The 19,506-nt window shown below is 34.3% G+C and overlaps 1 protein-coding gene across 1 annotated transcript in view; it reads right to left on the reverse strand.

The window, feature by feature from the left end:
- Window positions 1–19,506, reverse strand: part of ADAM10 (ADAM metallopeptidase domain 10) — a 126,594-nt gene that overhangs the window by 71,467 nt on the left and 35,621 nt on the right. Inside the window, exons 3-4 of the mRNA XM_072808864.1 lie at window positions 2,946–3,064; window positions 738–896 (exon numbers count right to left, since the gene is read on the reverse strand). Of these exons, the coding sequence (XP_072664965.1) occupies window positions 738–896; window positions 2,946–3,064 (278 nt within the window). The remainder of the gene's footprint in view (window positions 1–737; window positions 897–2,945; window positions 3,065–19,506) is intronic.

Below are 19,506 nucleotides of genomic sequence, written 5' to 3' on the forward strand. Positions count from 1 at the left end.
GGAGCCCTAAGTTGGGTTCCCTGCTGCTCAGCAAGGAATCTGTTTCTCCCTTTCCTTCTGTCCCTCCCCTTGCTTGTGCTCTCTTTCTCACTCTCTCTCTCAAATAAGTAAAATCTTAAATAAAAAAAAAAAAAGAAGAAGAAAATAATGATGCTTCAGAAGGCCATACACACAAAGACACTATGGCATTAAATGACTGGCTGATATCAGAATACAGAATTTCCAATTCAGTCAGAGTTGGTTGACTCATAGTTCAAATAGAATTGGTTTTATCGGGCAGCTGGGGTGGCTCAGCGGTTTAGCCTGCCTTTAGCCCAGGGCCTGATCCTGGACACCCAGGATCGAGTCCCACGTCAGGCTCCCTGCATGGAGCCTGCTTCTCCTTCTGCCTGTGTCTCTGCCTCTCTCCCTCCCTCTCTCTCTCTCTGTCTCTAATAAATAAATAAAATCTTTCAAATGAACGAACGAAAGAGAAGGAAGGAAGGAAGGAAGGGAGGGAGGGAGGAAGAAATTGTTTTATCTTATCAACAAAGTAGGACTGGCATGGATTGACAAGGAAATTACCTCCTTATATAGGTCTATTATTCGTTAAACTAAGATTTTGGCTGTGAAAATGTTTTCTAGCCTGATTAATAGCTTAGGACTGAAAATAGCTCAGGTTTTCTATGTCTCTATATACTTTTAACTATATATATGCCTTTTTGCAAAAGGCTACTTGATAAAATTTAAGTACTTACTGATATCATCTTCGTGATAAATGACGGAATGAAAGGGCAGAGTTCGGTCTTTAATATATCTCTCTGCTGGCTCAACATAAAACGTGCCGCCACGAGTCTGGATGAATCCTTCAAATCTTCCATCAATAACAGACCCATGGCTAAAACTTCCTTCTTCACCTTTTAATGAAAGCAAGAAACTCTTGAAAAATTAATTTTCACATAAGTGTTAAATTCATTCTTCTTCAAAAAGCCATTCTTACATATTTTAAGAACTTGAACACAAATTTATTGAGGAAATTACTTTTCACATAAAATATATCAAGCTGAATTTGAGATGTGATTAGCAACTAGTACTTGGTTAAAATCTATACGATTATTAGATAACAACAGTGACAAACAGAACATCTGTCTCACTGACAAACCTATTCCCAGCATCTAAGCATAGTATCTGGCAAGCATTCAAGTCATTCAATAAATAATTGTTAAATTAACTTAAATTCAGAAAGAAGCAAGCAGATCCACTGATAAAATATGCACTACAAAAATAAAGATATTAAAGTATCTTTTGAGGAGCGCCTGGGTGGTTTTTGAGGGATGCCTGGGTAGCTCAGTTGGTTAAGTGTCTGACTCTTGATCTCAGCTTAGGTCTTGATCTCAGGGTTGTGAGTTCAAGCCCCACATTGGGCTCCACGCTGGGCGTGGAGCCTACTTAAAAAAAAAAAAAAAAAGGAAAGAAAGACAATAAAGCATCTTTTGAGTTTTTGCTCCAATTACTATTAATAAAAAAGTTCTTTTCCTACCTGATACAATCTGCATGAGACTTTTGGCCTCCTATTTTCACAAATACATTTTAAAATAATAAAGTATTTTGAACAAAAGCATACCAACAATCCTTTTTAAGATACTGGATTTGTAATACTGTCCCATCAATTATACTTCTCTTGTGAAAGAAAATACAGGATAAAAAGAGTATTTTGAGATAGTCACAAAGAAAAGCTGAGCACCAACCATCAAAAGATATTAAGAAGGGGAAAATAGAATGGTGTGTTAAAAGTTAAATTTATCTGTTAAAATTTTCTCATTAAAATAAGTATCAGGCTTTCCACAGTTTCTAAATTGTAGATTAACGTTAATTAATCGACTGTGAATTAACTAAGAACTGAAGCTAAGAACCCAAAACACTGGTATTTTAAATAACATGATTTCTATCTGCAAACTCATTTAGTCCTGTACTTTTTTTGACCATCACCTAGCAAAGAAAGGCAGACACTACAAAGTTATCAGCCCAGAAAGATAAATGATCAAAGGAATAACAGAAAACTATGGTTTGAGATTGAAAGTCTAGACTGACGGAAAAACACTTTCCTTTGTTTACAGAATTACAAGAGTACAAGAAACTTTTAATTTATTAACTAAGTTTCATCTACAAGTAAGAAATTCTCAGTATAGAAATGTCTCATTTATTTGACATTATAAAAATTAGAAACAGTTTTTAAACAATTTTTCATAATGTTATGATTTTGAGTGGAAATTTCTCTAAATATGTGGAAATGAAATTTAACTTTCAGCTAACTTTGTCTTAATAACTGAGAATTCTCTTGAATATTTATTAATGTACAGTTATAATGATATTTTGACCCTAATACCTCCTAAAGATTTTGACTGTTCTTCCCACACTACTCAATTGTCAAATGTAACTTTATCTTGGGTTAAGTGTGCTCCCCATCCCCCCAGTACCTTCTTAATCAGTCGTAGTAAGAGAATTTGTTAGAATTGTGTACACAGCAAATAGATTCAGGTAGGATAGCCCTGGAAGGATTTTCCTACGAATGACTTTGTCATATTATTTTTGGCTGTTTAGTTGACCTTTATAGTCTCCCTTTCGGTTTCTTCTCTTTTCTTATAAAACACAGCTAATTTTTTGCTCGAAAGATCAGAAAATGAAAGAAGTAATTTAAAAACTTTTAAAGAATCTAACACTTTGTAGGTATTGAGAGAATCAACACTTCATACTTTTCAGAAGTATGGCATTGTATAATTCAATATTAAATATACATATAAAGATAGGTCTAAGAGTTCATTCATTCTTCAAAGATCATTACCCTTCATGACATATTTAAATCTCAGGACTTATCCCACCCTTCTGAAATATATGCTTATACCTCAAAATATGTGTGTTTCTTTGTGTAGAAAAACTAAAGAAAAGAATTCTAAGATTCAACTTACCATAAATATGTCCAGTGTAAATATGAGAGGTATCATAATCAAGTACTTTATTTGATGTTTCTACTTTAAATTCATCACTGAAAAGAGATGTATCCCTCTTCATTCGTAGATTGAAATGTCTGAAAAACAGGGTGAAAAGGGGAAAAAATGAAATTAAAAGGACCCAAATTTTAAACAACTTTTTTTTTTATTAAGAAGACTGCAAAATATTCACTGTTTCACACCATTGTCTACTTGGAAACATACTGTCCAAGATTTTTCTTTTAAAAATTTTGCTCTAAAATTCAACCTAATAGCTGTGATACAAATCTAAATTATATAAAATTAAACAGTAACTAAGATATATTATAAATTAAATGCCGAGAGGCTGATTCCTACATGGTAAAACAAGTTAATTTCAATAGCAACTAAGTTGCTTGTACATAAAAACAAGCTTCTTGAACCAATTACTGTAATTCACCACTACCTGCCTTTCCTCTTTACCTCTTTAGTAATTCTGCAGCTTTACCATTTTCCCCTACTTTTCACAACTCAAACAATACATTAAAAAGTGCCACTGATATTAATGACTCTTCTTGGAAAGCAAACATGCTTGCTCTTTTACATACACATACACACACAAACCTTCAACTCCTATATTTTTTCCCTAGGGCTTCTAATTCTTCTAATTATCATTAAACCTTCCTTAATTTAATTTGAGAAGCCAAAGACCATGACATTAGCCCAAATCATACTCATTCTCAACTGTCTTCTATAAAGGAAAGAGAAAGACCAAAATATTGAGGTAAAATTAAATATAGAATCTAGGATTTAAATCAAACTACAAATCAAATCTTGTGACTAAAATCTACTAGCCCAGGATTCCTATCTGTTAAATAAAGATAATACATTCTATCCCTTAAAACTCTTTTAAGGATGACAGCTTATAATCCATGTAAACTCAATAACACAACACCTGGCACACAGGAGTTGCAAATAAATGGTAACTAATTAGCTATCATTACTAAACTCTTAAAAGTATATCATCTCTTTTATAATTGTCATAAAAGTCTGCAAATAGCACAATTTCTCAATGAATCTGAACCAAAGTGTTCAGTTAGCAACTCTCAAATGTTAGTAGCATGTGGAATAACTTGAATTCTCACACACTGCTGGAAGAAGTACAAAATGGAGCAATCACTTTGGAAAACGGACAGTTTTACTAATATTAAACATATGAAAACCCTACGACCCACAATTCTACCCCAAGAGAAATGAAAATATAAAAAGTTAAGTCCACAAAAATAAATTGAATACAAATGTCCATAGCAGTTTTATTCATAATATAAAAAACTGGAAATAACCTAAATGTCTATCAACAAGTAAAAAAAAATAAAAAGATTGTGGCTTATTCATACAATGGAAAACTACTCAGCAATAAAAAAAATGTCAAATTACTAAAAATATGCACTTCTGTGAAGACTCAAAAGAATATATATGTAATTCTAGAATAGGCAAAAACCTATCTACAGTGACAGAAAGCAGACGGGTGGTTGCCTGGGGTGAAGAGAGACTAAGAGCAAAGAGGGATGAAGGAACTTTTGGCTATGATGGACATGTTCTATTATCTTGATTTGAATGGCAGTTACACAAATACATACATGTGTCAAAACTTAACTCACACTACAAACTTGAAATGAGTATAGTTGACCTTTGTTTTTTGTTTCTTTTTTGTGTTTTTTAAGATTTTATTTATTTATTTGAGAGAGAGAGAGAATGCGCAAGCATAAGCAGGGGGAATGGCAGAGGGCAAGGGAGAGGCAGACTCTGCTGAGCATCCCAAGACTCTGAGGTCATGACCTGAGCTGAAGGAAGAAGCTTCACCAAGTGAACCACCAAGGTGGCCCTACAGTTGACCTTTGAAAAACATGGAGTTGAAATGCATGAGTCCACTCACCCTTGGATTTTTTTCCCCATAAATATAGTACAGTACTGTTTTCTTAACATTTTTTCTCTAGCTTACTTTGAGAATAAAATAAATAATATATAAGACATACAAAGTATGTGTTCATCAACTGTTGTATAGATTGATAAGCCTTCCAGTCAACAGCAACTATCAGTAATTGAGTTTTGGGGGAGTCAAAAGTTGTACATGAATTTTTGACTGCATTGAAGGGTTGGTGCCACTAACTCCCACATTGTTCAAGGGCCAACTGTATATTTTATTTTATGTAAATTATACTTTGCTCACTTCAGCAGCATATATACTAAAAACAATATATAAATTATACTTTTAAAAATTGATTTTAAAGAAAAAAAAAAAAAGAAAAACTCATTTTTTAGTATGTAAGGGTCAACAAGGTATACTCATTAACTTTAGAAAGTTATATGCCTTTTTCAACTTTTTCTATTTTTTATTTTCCTTAATTTCGTATCAATCTTGGCACTCTTTTATTTTGAAGCTATACTCATTTCCCACTTGCCTAAAACACTCACCAAAACTCCTAAAGCTTCCCAGGTCCTGTGACAAGGACTCTAAGGTAGGAAAGGCATCCTCTAAGCCTTAAGGTTTCCATCTCCTACCCCAAGTAATCAAAAAGTCAAACACATCTTCTAAATGGGAACTCTACAAAGTTAAAAATAGGCTACCCCGAAGAAACAGGAATCCTGCCTGAATTCTTACTGCACATCTGTCTGTTATAAAATTTCTTTTGCTAACTGATAGGAAATTCTTAATCATTTATGCAGGTATAAAAAAATACACTATTTTTTCAAAGATCACAATATTTTGAAAAATCATTAACTTATCATTATATGCTTCTAACTCACTGTACAAAGAGCATCTGAAAAAAGCATCTTTGGGATGCCTGAGTGGCTCAGTGGTTAAGTGCCTGCCTTTAGCTTGGGGCATGATCCTGGGGTCCTGAGATGGAGTCCCACCTCAGGCTCCCTGTATGGAGCCTGCTTCTCCTCTGCCTATGTCTCTGCTTCTCTACCTCTCCTGAATAAATAAATAAAATCTTTTAAAAAAGTATCTTTGTTAAACTGAAACACTAAATATCCAAGAGTTCAATATATTTATCATTCAAGATTTTTAATTCGGCAATATTATAAGAGCAAGAGTATAAGTATAAGCAAGAGTATATTCTATATGCAAAAAAGGGCAGGGAATAAACTTCCAAAAGACATTTTAGCTCAGTATAAGAACAATCTATGTCCCCAAAATAGTTTTATGTCACTTAAAATGTTTAAGCACATAGGAACCCTAGGAGGGAAGTTATAACAGAGAGAATTTAAGAACACTTGAAGTAGGTCTCTTCCAACCCTGATACTGACAGCCTAAGAAAATCACCTCACGTGTACAAAATGTTATTCTCCGCATTGATTTAAATTGGACTAACCCATAGATAAAATCAGTTCTTAATTATCCATGCACAATCAAGTAGCAGTATAGATAATAAAATTTTAAAATAAAAAAAATCAAATTTCAATCATACCCCCCAAATGTACTGCTTTTATTAATATCAATATTAATTTGCATCTAAAACATGTAAGAACAGAAGAGGGAATGGAGCAATAGCCTGAAAGGCAGGTAAATGGTAGAAAGAAGCCAGACTGAATTAAAGTCTGTCACAATCTATGAAATAGATCAACTGATAGATGAATAATCAGACATGGATATAATTTATTCCATTAACTAAGTCACTAAATTCCAATTTCTTAATTTTAATTCTACTATCTGTTTAATACATATCTTTATGCTATTTTAATATTTCTATGAATTATAACTTCTTTGCAACATTCCTGTTGGATAACATATTATAAAATAATAATAATTAGCTAACCACATTCAATCTTCCCAGTTTCTCAACAAGCCCTGAATAAAAAACAATCTGGTTTTTTAATTGTTTAAACTTTTGGTTCAAAGGTCAGAAAAAATATAGTGAACACTGCCTTATAAAAATCATTGTATTCTGGAAAAAGTTTGATGGTTCATCAAAAGTTAAACGGAGAATTACCATATGACCCAGCAATTCTACATCTAGGTTTATATACCCAAAGGAATTACAGTCAGGGACTCAAACAGATTCTCGTACACCAACGTTTATAGCAGCATTATTCACAATAGAAAAAGATGGAAACATCCCAAATGTCCACCAATAGGTGGATTTTAAAAATGTATGTATGAGTGGGATACATATAGAATGGATTATTCAGCTTTAAAAATGAATGAAACTCTGATACGTGCTACAACATGGATGAACCCTGAAAACACTTTGCTAAGTCAGACACAAAAGGCATACTATGGCATGACACCACTCATATGAGGTACCTAGAAATAGGTAAATTTATGGAAATTGAAGGTAGAATAGAGATTATCAGGAACTGGTAGGAGGGCAGAAATGGGGAATTATTGTTTAATGGGTAAAGAATTTCTGTTTGAAAAGATGAAAAAGCTCAAAAAAAGGACAGTGGCAGTAGCTGCACAACACTATGAATGTACTCGATGCCACTGAATTGTTCACTTAAAAATGGTTTAAATAGTAAGTTACAGGTTATTTTACCAAAATATAGATAGATAAGTAAATTTCAAAAATCACTGTATTCGAAAGACCTGGAGTATAAAATAAAATTGTGTGGCCAAAGATATCCCTTAGTGATAAAAGCCCCAAGAGAACCAATTGAGATAGTGATTTGTGATGATAATAATGGGATTATAACACCCTTCCTAAATGTATATAGGTTTATGATTTTCACAGCACTTTTACATATGTCATACATCTTATCCTCACAGTAACTGCAAAGGAGTTATGAGGAATATTTTTATCAAAGGGTATGACTCAGGGTCACAAGACCAGAATTAGGACTAGAACTTCAGTATTTGGTTGCTGCATGTTGCTCTTCCTACCACACCACAAATGCATCTCAAACATGTGAATTAAAAAGTCAAGCTAATACAGAGTGCAGTATTAGTCTTAATGTAGTATCAGTCTCTGCAAATAAGCCATCTTTTAAAATCTCAAATGCAAATGAGATGATAAAGAGATAAAAATAGGGCAGCCCCAGTGGCGCAGTGGTTTAGTGCCGCCTGCAGCCCAGGGTGTGATCCTGGAGACCCGGGATTGAGTCCCACATCAGGTTCCCTGCATGGAGCCTGCTTCTCCCTCTGCCTGTGTCTCTGTTCACTTAAGTATTACTCACAATAGCCAAGATATAGAAACAACCTAAGTGTCCACTGATAGATGAATGGATACAGATGATGTGGTGTATCTATGCACTGGAATACTACTTGGCTATAAAAAAGGAAGAGATCTTGTTATCTTCAGCAGCATGGATGGAACTTGATGGTATTGTGTTAAGTGAAATAAGTCAAACAGAGAAAGACAACACATGATTTCACTTATATGTGGAATCTAAAAAACACAACAAAACAAACAAAACAAAAGCAAACTCATAGATACAGAGAACAGACTGGTGGTTACCAGAGGAAAAGGGGTTGGGAAGTGGGCAAAATGGATTAAAGGGATCAACCGTATGGTGATGGGCAATAACTAGACTGAGGGTAGTGATTACTTCTAGTACATACAAATACAAATCATAATGTTGTACACCTAAAACTTATATAATGTAATATACCAATTTTACCTCAAAATCAATAAATAACAAATTAAAAATAGGGGAGGAGAGTGGAAAATAAGGTAGAAGAGTAGAATTTCATACAGAGAAGAAGGGACTCCAAAACAAAATTAATGAAGACTTGTCTGGGCAGCAAGCAGGCTATTCTTCAGGTGGCAAACACACTAAACCATCTCTATGATTATATCCCTTCAAACTACAATATTCCCTATTCCATTTCTGGGGGGAAGTGAGGAAGGAAATTTGCCCCTCTGCATTCAATCTATTTCCAAACTCTCTCTAAAAGATTTCTTTATTTATTTTAGAGGGAGAGTGTGTACAAGTAGGAGGGGCAGAGGGAGAGGCAGAGAGAATCTCAAGTGGACTCTGCAATGAGCCTAAACTGGACAGAGGACTCGATCTCACAACCCTGAGATCACCACCTGGACTAAAACCAAGAGTAGGAGGCTTAACCAACTGCCCCACCCAGATGCCCCTCAGATCTCTCTTTTTTAAAGATAAAACCAATCATCATCTCTTCCCTATGATCTCCATTATTTCACTCTCATTCACATTTAGAGTGAATATTCAGATCCTGGGAGACTATTAATCTTCTAATCCCTGTTAACTATTCAGATCCAGGGAGGCCTAAGGATCTAAACTTCTCCTCTCCAATCTCCACTTCCAGGTTTCACGAATCCAACTGTGGCTATTCAAGTAGCTCATGTTTCCTTCCCTGTAGGTGAGTACTGTACTCTCTTCTTATCCTAAGTCTTCCTCCCACTTAAGATAAAGTTTCCGATGAAGCAGAAGTACTGCTGCTCTGCTACTGCAAAATACCTGACAGCTTTTTGATTTGCCCCACTGATTATCTCAACTTCCAGGAGAAAAAGAACACAAATAAGAACTTCTTTTTCTAGACTTAATACTAATAACCTATGATTAACTGGTTGATGAAGTGACAAGAAATTAGGAAGATGGCTCAGTCAGTTGAGCCTCTGACTCTTGATTTCAGATCAGGTCATAATCTCAGGGTCACAGGATCAAGCTTGCTGAGCTCCATATTCATCAGGAAGTCTACTTGAGATTTTCTCTCCATCTCTCTCTGCTTCTCCCTGCTGAACTCACACACACTCTCTCTTTCTCTCAAATAAGTAAATCTTAAAAAAAAAAAAAAATACCATCATCTCATCACCATATAGTTAGTAAAAAGAAAGAAGAAAAAACCACATATGATAGCAAAATTTTCAATAAAGCATTGGACAAAGTGACCTTTAAAGTCTCTCAAGATTTAGAATGTGAAAGGCTCACTCATTTGATACGCAGGAGTAAGCTATTTGCAAAACTGAAATGTAAGAAGATTTTGGGAGTCAGAACAGTTTTACTATGGACCAAAACAAAACAAAACAACAAACAATGAATACTGCTTGTAACACAACTATTTGTCCCATACCATCATTTCTAAGCTTCCTGATATGCTAGACTTTGTGTTCATATATGATTTGTTGGTTCAGCATCACTCTCCCAGAAATGACAGTTTTGGAACCTAACTAATACAAAGTGATTATAATTTAAGATTTAAGAGATGCACACAAATAATTAAGTTAAATAATGTGTTTGTGCTTCATACACAAGTAAAAATTAGCCATGTTATACTTAAAACATAACTGGGTCCTTGTAATCAATCACCACAGGATTAGTAGAGATGGTTGGTCAAAGATATTGCCCAATATGCTCTTGTAACCAAAATGCCTAAAAATATACTGGCTATTTTCATGAATCACTAGAAATTCACACCAAAAAAAAAAAAAGTTATGTTGTTACCCTATTTATATGTAAGTATAATGTATCCAAATCTGGACTACCCTGCACAATTAGATCCAGCAAGGTCATCAAAAATTCAAAGAAAAGTAACATAGATTAGGAATATTGCTAATGTTCAGCATAAGAAAAGCAAGAAGCAGCAACTGAACACTCCCCTCCTTGAAACATTGTTTTCCTTGGCTTCCAGGATACCACACTCTCAGGTTTTCTACTTTAAAAAAAAAAAAAAAAAAAAGATTTTATTTATTTATTCATGAGAGACACAAAAGAGAGGCAGAGACATAGGCAGAGGGAGAAACAGGCTCCTGCATCGAGCCTGATGCAGGACTCGATCCCTGATGCAGGATCATGGCCTGAGCCAAAGGTAGATGCTCAACCACCAAGCCACCCAGGCATCCTTTCTTCTACTTTTCTTAAAACTCTTCAGGCTTTGCATCCCCCTCCTCTACCTAACTTTAAATTGTTGGCATTTAGCAGAGTTCTCTCCTAGGCCTTCATCGAGAATTTCACAGACCATGTCCAAAACTAAAGTTTGATTCCTCCTCAAATTTACACCTGTTCCAATATTCCCTATCTCAATAAGTAGACCCAGTAGCTACTCAGCTGCCCAAACCAGAAAATAGCCCTCTTTTGACTCTTTTTATACCTCACTACGTAATCAACCAAGTCCAATAAATTCTATCTTTAAAATATCTCTTAAATCAGGGTGCCTGGGTGGCTCAGTCAGCTGGGTGTCTGCCTTGGGGTCATAATCCTGAAGTCCTGGGATAGAGCCCCACAATGGGCTCCCTGCTGGGCAGGGAGTCTGTTTCTCCTTCTGATCCTACCCTCTCTCATGCTTGCTCTCTCTCAAATAAATAAAATCTTAAAAAAAAAAAAATCTCTTAAATCTATTCACTCTCCTTCATCACCTTTAATACCAACTTAATCCAGGCTACTACTTCCCATAAGGACTAGTGCAACAGTCTCCTAAACAGCCTCATGCATTTAATTCTCTCCAAACTATTCATTTGCAGCTAGACTGAACTTTTAAACATTATACAGTTACTTATTAAAAACCTTTCAAGGCTAAGTAAAAAATTGTTACCATGACTTACATAAACTCTCAAAGATCTGGCTCTTTCTTACATCTACAGCCTCATTTGGAACCATTCTCCCTCACATCTCCTAAGAGTGGCCTTCCCTGACCTCCAGACAAGATGGCATCCCCCAAAGCTCCCATAGCAATCTTCTGAATATTCCTTTCTTGATATTTGCCACAGCTATTACTCCTAATCTAATACCTGCTTGTCTCATGAATCCATAAACTCCTCACTAACAAGGACTTTGTCTTGTTCAGTAACTCTATTTCTGGTGACTACTAAAGTGCCTGAAATACATTAGGTGCTTAAAATATGAAAGTGGACTTGGTAATTACTGCATATTAAAACTACAGAAACATCTCTTGTAGCTCAAATAAGCTCAAACAAAAGAAATGCAGTGTATTTGTTCATTCAATCCAGAAATCAAAATTCCATTCAACTGAATTCAGTGGTTTAGGGTTAAAAAGAAAAAATACTGCTACATTACACAACTATTTGTCCCATGCCAACATATCTAAGATTCTAGATATGCTAAATTTCTGGTTTATATTTGATTTGTTGATTCAGCATTATTCTCCCAGTAGACTGTTTTAGAACTAGTTTGAAGTGGTTATAATTTAAGATTTCAAGACATACACAGATGAACAGCTTGATTTTATCCCTATGTACAAGTATTAAAAATATTCGTCAACCTCCCTCTCAAAATTGGCAACCCAAAGCAGCAAAGTCTTTAAAGAAGTTAGAAAAGAGGGCATGATACAACCAAGTGAGGCATCTCAGTGTTTAGAAGCTTTTCAAAAAGAAATTATATGATTACCAAAGAATTTTTAAACACAGTCACCAGTTTTAAAGTAGCATACAACTATACAAGACTTCACTGATGCTTAATAAAACAATCCAAACAAGCATAAAATCAATAAACTAAACATACTCATTTAGTAGTTATATAAAGAATTTTCAAGTATCATGAGATAGGATAAGCATTTAAATAACCTTAAGTTATGTAAAATCCTTGCTATACTTTTAAGAAACATCACAACTTACATGGGACTTAAAATCACTTGTAGAACAGAGGAAAAAAAAAACAAAAAACCAAGGATGGCTATGAATCCAAATTAAATCTAAGCTGGAGTACTTATCTCCTAAACGACCCAACCACACATGCAATATTTTAATATGAAATACAATTTCCAATTGAGGAAATGATTGATGGGCTTTTCTACTACTAAAATATACATAATTTCTGACATTTACTGTTTAGATCATCAACTCTAGAAACTCTGACAACAAAAGCTTGTTTTTGATGAATGTTTAGAGGTGATGAGGTATCAAAAGAGTTAAAAATAGAGTAAGTTTGAATTTTTTTCATTTTATTTTTATTTTAAGTAGGCCCCAATGCCCAGGCTGGGGCTTGAACTCATAACCCTGAGATTAAGAGTCACATGCCCTACCACATTCCCTCCCAGAAAAGTACTTTTATGTCTTACTTTCATTCCCTTTTCAAATGAGGAGGAAGCTCAGGTTTTGGGGGTTGCTTTTTTTTGTTTTTGTTTTTTTTTACACTCATTCTAGCTCTACCACATAAAGCCTAGTTTAGTGCTTAAAAACATGTAAAATCAAAATGGTATTTCAGATTGAAATCATATCTAAGAAGCTAAACTCTGAGCAATCATCAACTCTCAATTTAGCTTCCTAAATACAAAATTAACATGAACACAACTCAGCTCTTGTTTTTATGATTCAAGAAGTAATTCAAATAGCCAGTGTCCCTTCAGATTTTTTTTAAAAAACATATTTGCTAGGCTTTAAAAAAAAAGTCAGGCTTTTAATTTCTGTGTAAAGAGAAAACAGGCAAGAATAAAGAATATTACCTCCTAGAAAATCCATGGCTGAAACAAAAAGCAGTGTGAAATATAGTTTAATAATATATGCTAAAGAACACTGTACTGACATAAAGTAGGCACTAAATAAACACCCTTTCCTTTATAAAGTTTTGCTCAAACCTGCTCAAATTTTGCTGGAAAGGATTTCAGTGCCAAGTCAGCATTTTTCAAAATTCTGTTCTTACTCATACATTAATAACATTTTTACAAAATTCAAATTTATTCTCTTGTTCTTCTTTATGAGCTGACATCTCTTTGTTCTCCTTGGATTCTTATCTCTGCTCCTCAAAGTGTGCTGGTTTGTCTACAGAGTTAAAAGCGTCCTAGCTTTCTACAACCTCACTCATTTAACCCAAGATATTTCCAGACTAACCCAAATCCAGTCAGGATCCAACAAAGGGAATATTTATGTCTTTTACAGATTCCTTGGGCCACAGTCTTGATACCCTCATATTTGAGCAGTAGGGAGAACTTAAATTCCAAACTGCGAAAGAAAATGTCAAATCAAATGTCTGACCATTTGTTTTTAAAAGATACATACTATTAATAAGGCTACAGGAAAAATTATCTTGTCAAATCAGAAGAAAGAAACATGTAAGTTCTCCAAAACATTATATAGCACTTAAGAAAAAAATCCGGTATCTTTCTATACTATGTACAAATCACATGTTGATAGAAACAATTTTTTATTTATTATGTACCCAAATAATTATATACAGAAGCAGAAAAAGTAGTTTAATATTGACTATATAATGTTTTGACTATTTAAAATTTAGTTACTGGAGTGTTACTAATACATTTTATAGAATTTTAAAGCAGGAAAGGGCCTAAAAATTATCATGTCCAAAATTCAAGGTTTTACTGAGGAAACTAAGGCTCATAAGAAATCTCTAAATCATTGGGGATCCCTGGGCGGCTCAGCGGTTTAGCGCCTGCCTTTGGCCCAGGGCGCTATCCTGGAGTCCCAGGATCGAGTCCCACATCGGGCTCCGGCATGGAGCCTGCTTCTCCTTCCTCCTGTGTCTCTGCCTCTTTCTCTCTATCATGAATAAATAAATAAATAAATCTTAAAAAAAAAAAAAAAAAGAAAAGAAATCTCTAAATCACACATGTGAAATTAGTAGAGAACTCTATTCTGTCACTTAATTACCTGTGGTAATTCTCTTTCTCTAGCTAGTTTATGACTGTTTCAATACATTTATTATCCTCCCTATAAAATCACAAGTTTCTAGGTAAAGAAAGTGGCTTTCCACTCAAATGCAAAGTTGGTAGACGTGAACCATCAAATCTATGAAAGACTATAAAGTTAGCAAAGTGATGAGAAGACCAGAAAATAAAGATGACAGTCCATAATTTGGAAAACAAGAAGGAAAAGGTTCAAAAATATGTATATACACAACACGAAGAAACATGATTCAATATAACAGTATATGCATACTTCCTAGAAAAAGATCAACTTTATTATATCAGAGTTCTCAGATATTCCTTCTACTTATTTTTTTTAAATACCACTATGAAGAAGTATTTCAGAAAATTTATTGAAGTTGTGCTTCTCTTCAATGATAGTTGAAACAAAAGGCATAAATTAAAAAGATGTATACAACTTTAGAATCTCACTGTGAACTATACTAAAAATCACTACTAAACAATCTTGGCATTCTTGGGTAAGTCCAAGAGATACTTATTTATTCTCAATGTTCATCTATATCAATATAGGACTATAGAAATATTTCAACATATTAGATAAAACCCAGACTTAAACAATATAAAATTTACATTTTATGAAAATCACATTAGCAAAATTCCTAATGAAACTGTAGTGAACTGGTAACATAAAGCCTAAAACACAAGACCATGAGGCCAGGGATGGTAGGATACCACATGTCATTTCATATTATCAAAGAATAAAGGAAGGGAATAACAACAGACAGCCGCTGACACATCAAACACTTTCGCATGAACATGAGGACTGATAAAGAACAAATTTTCCACAAGTATTTTAAAAACCCTGTACCCCACAATACAATAAATCTGCCTGCTACTTACTGATTAGGAACAACTGCTCAAAAGGGTGAGATATTCCAGACTGCACAATATTTAAGAAAAAAATCTGTTTCTTAATATTTTAGTGTATTTTATTATCCATCAAGTTACATAATGCCATAAGCAACTGATACTTTACTTTTTCTAATTAAACTCCCTGGAAGGGCCAGACCTAAACAAAAGTATTAGTCACATACCTTCCCCTATAAGCATACTTATGCTTATAAATGTTGTGCGCTCCCTTCACAATGCTTCATTCATTCATTTACTCAAATAACTTAAATGACCACCATTTATATGAAAAAGGTGAATACAACTTAAGACTTTGCCTTTCAAGTTACCAGGAAACAAAGTACATATGCATGTAAACAAAGCCAAAATAAAATGTAATAAATGCTATAATTGATACACATATTGCTAAGTGAGCTTAGAGGAGGAAGCAATGCTCTGAGTATATATCGCTCAAGCATCCCATTTATCAGAACTTATCCAAGTAAAGCAATTTCTGAAATCAAGAAAACTAATTCCTAATTTCTCAGTGAAGCTAAGAGGTACCTTTCACCCTAGCCATTTATTATCAAAATATTTTAATATCCCAATGAATATTACTGAAGTTTGCTTCAAGATACTTATATTTCCTTAACAATCTTTCCTGTAGCACTGCCTCACATGATTTTTATTTCCAAACAACTTTAAATTCTATTTCAAGAGCAGTGGTTTTTTGTGGAATTCTTAAGAGTGGACTTTGGGCTTAAAGAATCTCAACATTTCTTCATTTAACATTAGTATCTGTAAACTTGGGATGTGATACACCCTTCCTTATTTATAAAACTTAGAAGCCAGTTTGAAAGAAATTTGCTCATATAACTTAAGCATAAAACAAACAGCACAAAGAATGACTTTAATACACACACAGGGATCCCTGGGTGGCTCAGCAGTTTAGCGCCTGCCTTTCTTTGGCCGGCAGGGAGTGATCCTGGAGTCCTGGGATCGAGTCCCACATTGGACTCCCTGCATGGAGCCTGCTTCTCCCTCTGCCTCTGTCTCTGTCTCTGTCTCTGCCTCTCTCTCTCTCTCTCTGTGTGTCTATCATGAGTGAATGAATAAATAAAATCTTAAAAAAAAAATACAAAAAAACCTCAGAGACTGTACTAGTAGTATTCAGAAATCCAAGTCATAAATGTTTAAGCAGAAACCTTTTCAAGTATTTTCCTCTTTTCTAAATTAACTGCACAGTATTTATTATATTCTATAATTTATTAAAATATAGCAATCTGATTCTAAGGCGTTAAGCTTTACCATATAATCAGGAGAAACAAACTCTACTTGATTATTTTTTAAAAGATGAAAACTAGATAACAAGTCTAGCCATAACGCACATGGGCAGCACACATTTTACAGCTAACTGTAGCCCAAAGTCAACCCAAAACCATATTCACAATAAAGCCTGGTCTTCCAATCAACACATTGCTGTTTTACCATAATCACTTTTCTTCTTGTTTGTATTACAAATTGTTTTTAACTCAATAACCCATAATTTGTATATCAATACAAATCCTGTTTAAGAGGCGTTGTAGAGTACTAAAACTAACATTCTGTATAAGGAGAGACTTGGTAGGAAATCTGTTAACTATACCACCCAGGTAATTTTGTAGACCTTTGCAAGGAAACAGAAATAAAACTATCAGATCATTACATTTTTTAACTAACATATGTTACAACACAATTAAAATGACCACATTTTAGGGCACAAATTCTGAGACAGCATGAATATACAAGTATAATCACTGAGACAATAATATATATGTATATTTATATAAATATATATATGTATGAATAATTGATTAAACAGATTTCTGTTAAAAGTACCTAAGATGACCACTTACACACAACATGAGCTCTCCTGGCTCCAGGTCCCTTGTTGAGAGAAGTAAAAAGAAAGCTCTCCCTCATCTGATTATCTATAGCATTTTATCTATAAAGCACCATACCACATTTTCCTCTTATAAAATGAATAATGCATATTTTGCTGTCCCTATAAGATCTATGTTTATGTTTCTACCACCCATAGCCTAAACTAGATAACCATTAACTAGCAGTCAATAAATAAGTTTTTTGGTTGAATAAACAACAGCATGCACTCACATGCTCACTCTCACTCACACATATAAACACACCAAAGGGGGAGAGGGGCTGGGAACTTAAGTTTTGCCACAAGCTCAATATGAATTATGTGATAGATCAAATAAAAATCTAATAATACAATAGAAATGTGGTATCCAAACCAAAGGCAGCTAGAATCTCAACCTTTCCTTTTGGTATTTACGCTGTATTTGGAATACAGTATTAAATTTATTTTGAGGTGGTCACTAAAAACTTAGGAAGGTTTAATGATTGCTTATTATTTCATGGTACTAATAAAGAATGGGTAATTTAAAAATATCTGAGTTGAGGGTCAGAAAAATTTACATGAATTGCTGCCACTAAAATTTTTATATAGAAAAACAGACCCTAAAATGAATCTTTTTACCTCTTTCGAATCAAAGTAAGAGATTTTATAACTTAAAAGTACTTTTTTTCTACAATGCTCATTACTTTTTAATATGGAAAATAATTTTTTTGAAAATAATTTAAATAATATTTATTTCCATGCATGAAGTACTCTAAGTTTCATAGCATTTCTTTTTTTTTTTTTTTAAAGGTCTTATCTATCTACTCATGAGAGACACAGAGAGAGAGAGGCAGAGACACAGGCAGAAGGAGAAGCAGGCTCCATGCAGGGAGCCCGACACGGGACTCGATCCCGGGTCTCCAGGATCACACCCCAGGCTGAAGGTGGCACTAAACCGCTGAGCTACCCAGGCTACCCCATAGCATTTCTTATAATCTGATTTTTCATCTATTAATATCTTTTTTTTAAGATTTTATTCATTCTTCAGAGACACAGAGAGGCAGAGACATAGGGAGAGTTCTGAAGAAGCAGGCTTCCTGAGGGGAGCCAGATGTGGGACTCAATCCTGGACCCCAGAATCACTCCCTGTGCCAAAGGCAGACACTCAACCACTGAGCCACTCAGGTGCCCCGTTAATATCTTCCTTAAGCATCTGTACATCTGTACTTAAGCATAAATATAAATAATAAACATTACTAAATAGTAACCATGATGCTTTCTTGTGATGAACAAAAAAAAAAGTTATAGAAAAATAAACAAGAAACACACACATGAAAAGGAAGAAAGAACAAATCAAATGCCAATGGTACATCTGACCAATTCAAAGGTTCCCAGGAAGGTATAAGTAAATCTTTAAAGACGCAGAACTTGAACCAAGATTTAAGTTAAATGACCCAGAAAACAAACTGTTCATAGTATACTCAGCAATCAGATCATTCTGGATGAAAAAGACACTTAATGTTGGGAAACAGAATAAAGTTTAGAACAATAAACAAATTAATTTTGAGAGAATCCTGAAAGCCAACTTAAGAAATCTGGCTTATAGTCATTAATTGAAGACTTTAGAGCAATAAGATGACATGAAAAAGGAATCATTTAAGGGAAGAGTCATCTTGTAGAAGTCCATAGGATAGCTTTAATGTTAAATGGAGTAGAAGCTGAGAAATCTATTCGGAACTGAACAATAAATCAGGACTACAGCAGTAGAAAAGGCGCAAAAGGAATAGATTTACTAATTACACAAGCAAGGCAGAGTCTAACAAAGAATACTCCAAGATTTTGTATGTAAGACCTCTAACCCACAGAAAGAAAAAAAATATGGGGTTTAAAGTCAGCCAGATCTGGCTCAAATTTATGCTGTGTAACTTTAAAGAAATTATCTAACTTTTCTGAGAGCCTTAGTTTCCTTAGATATAAAATAGTATTTATCTTATTTGGGTTTTGAGAGGATTCAATAAGAAAATGCATATAAAGCACTAAATAGATGTGATTTTTACCCTTCTTTCTTGGCTCCCTGTTCTTTATCCCTTAACAATTCTGTCTGAGAAATAATTAGTATAGTAGGTAATCTGTCCACAAACTATCATTTTAGAGTTGGTAAAACTGAGTTAGGGGCACCTGGGTGGCTCAATCAGTTAAGCATCCAACACTTGATTTCAGCTCAAGTCATGATTTCAGTCCTG

This window comes from Canis lupus, chromosome 32 (genome assembly GCF_048164855.1).
Source record: "Canis lupus baileyi chromosome 32, mCanLup2.hap1, whole genome shotgun sequence".
Taxonomy (NCBI): Eukaryota; Metazoa; Chordata; class Mammalia; order Carnivora; family Canidae; genus Canis; species Canis lupus.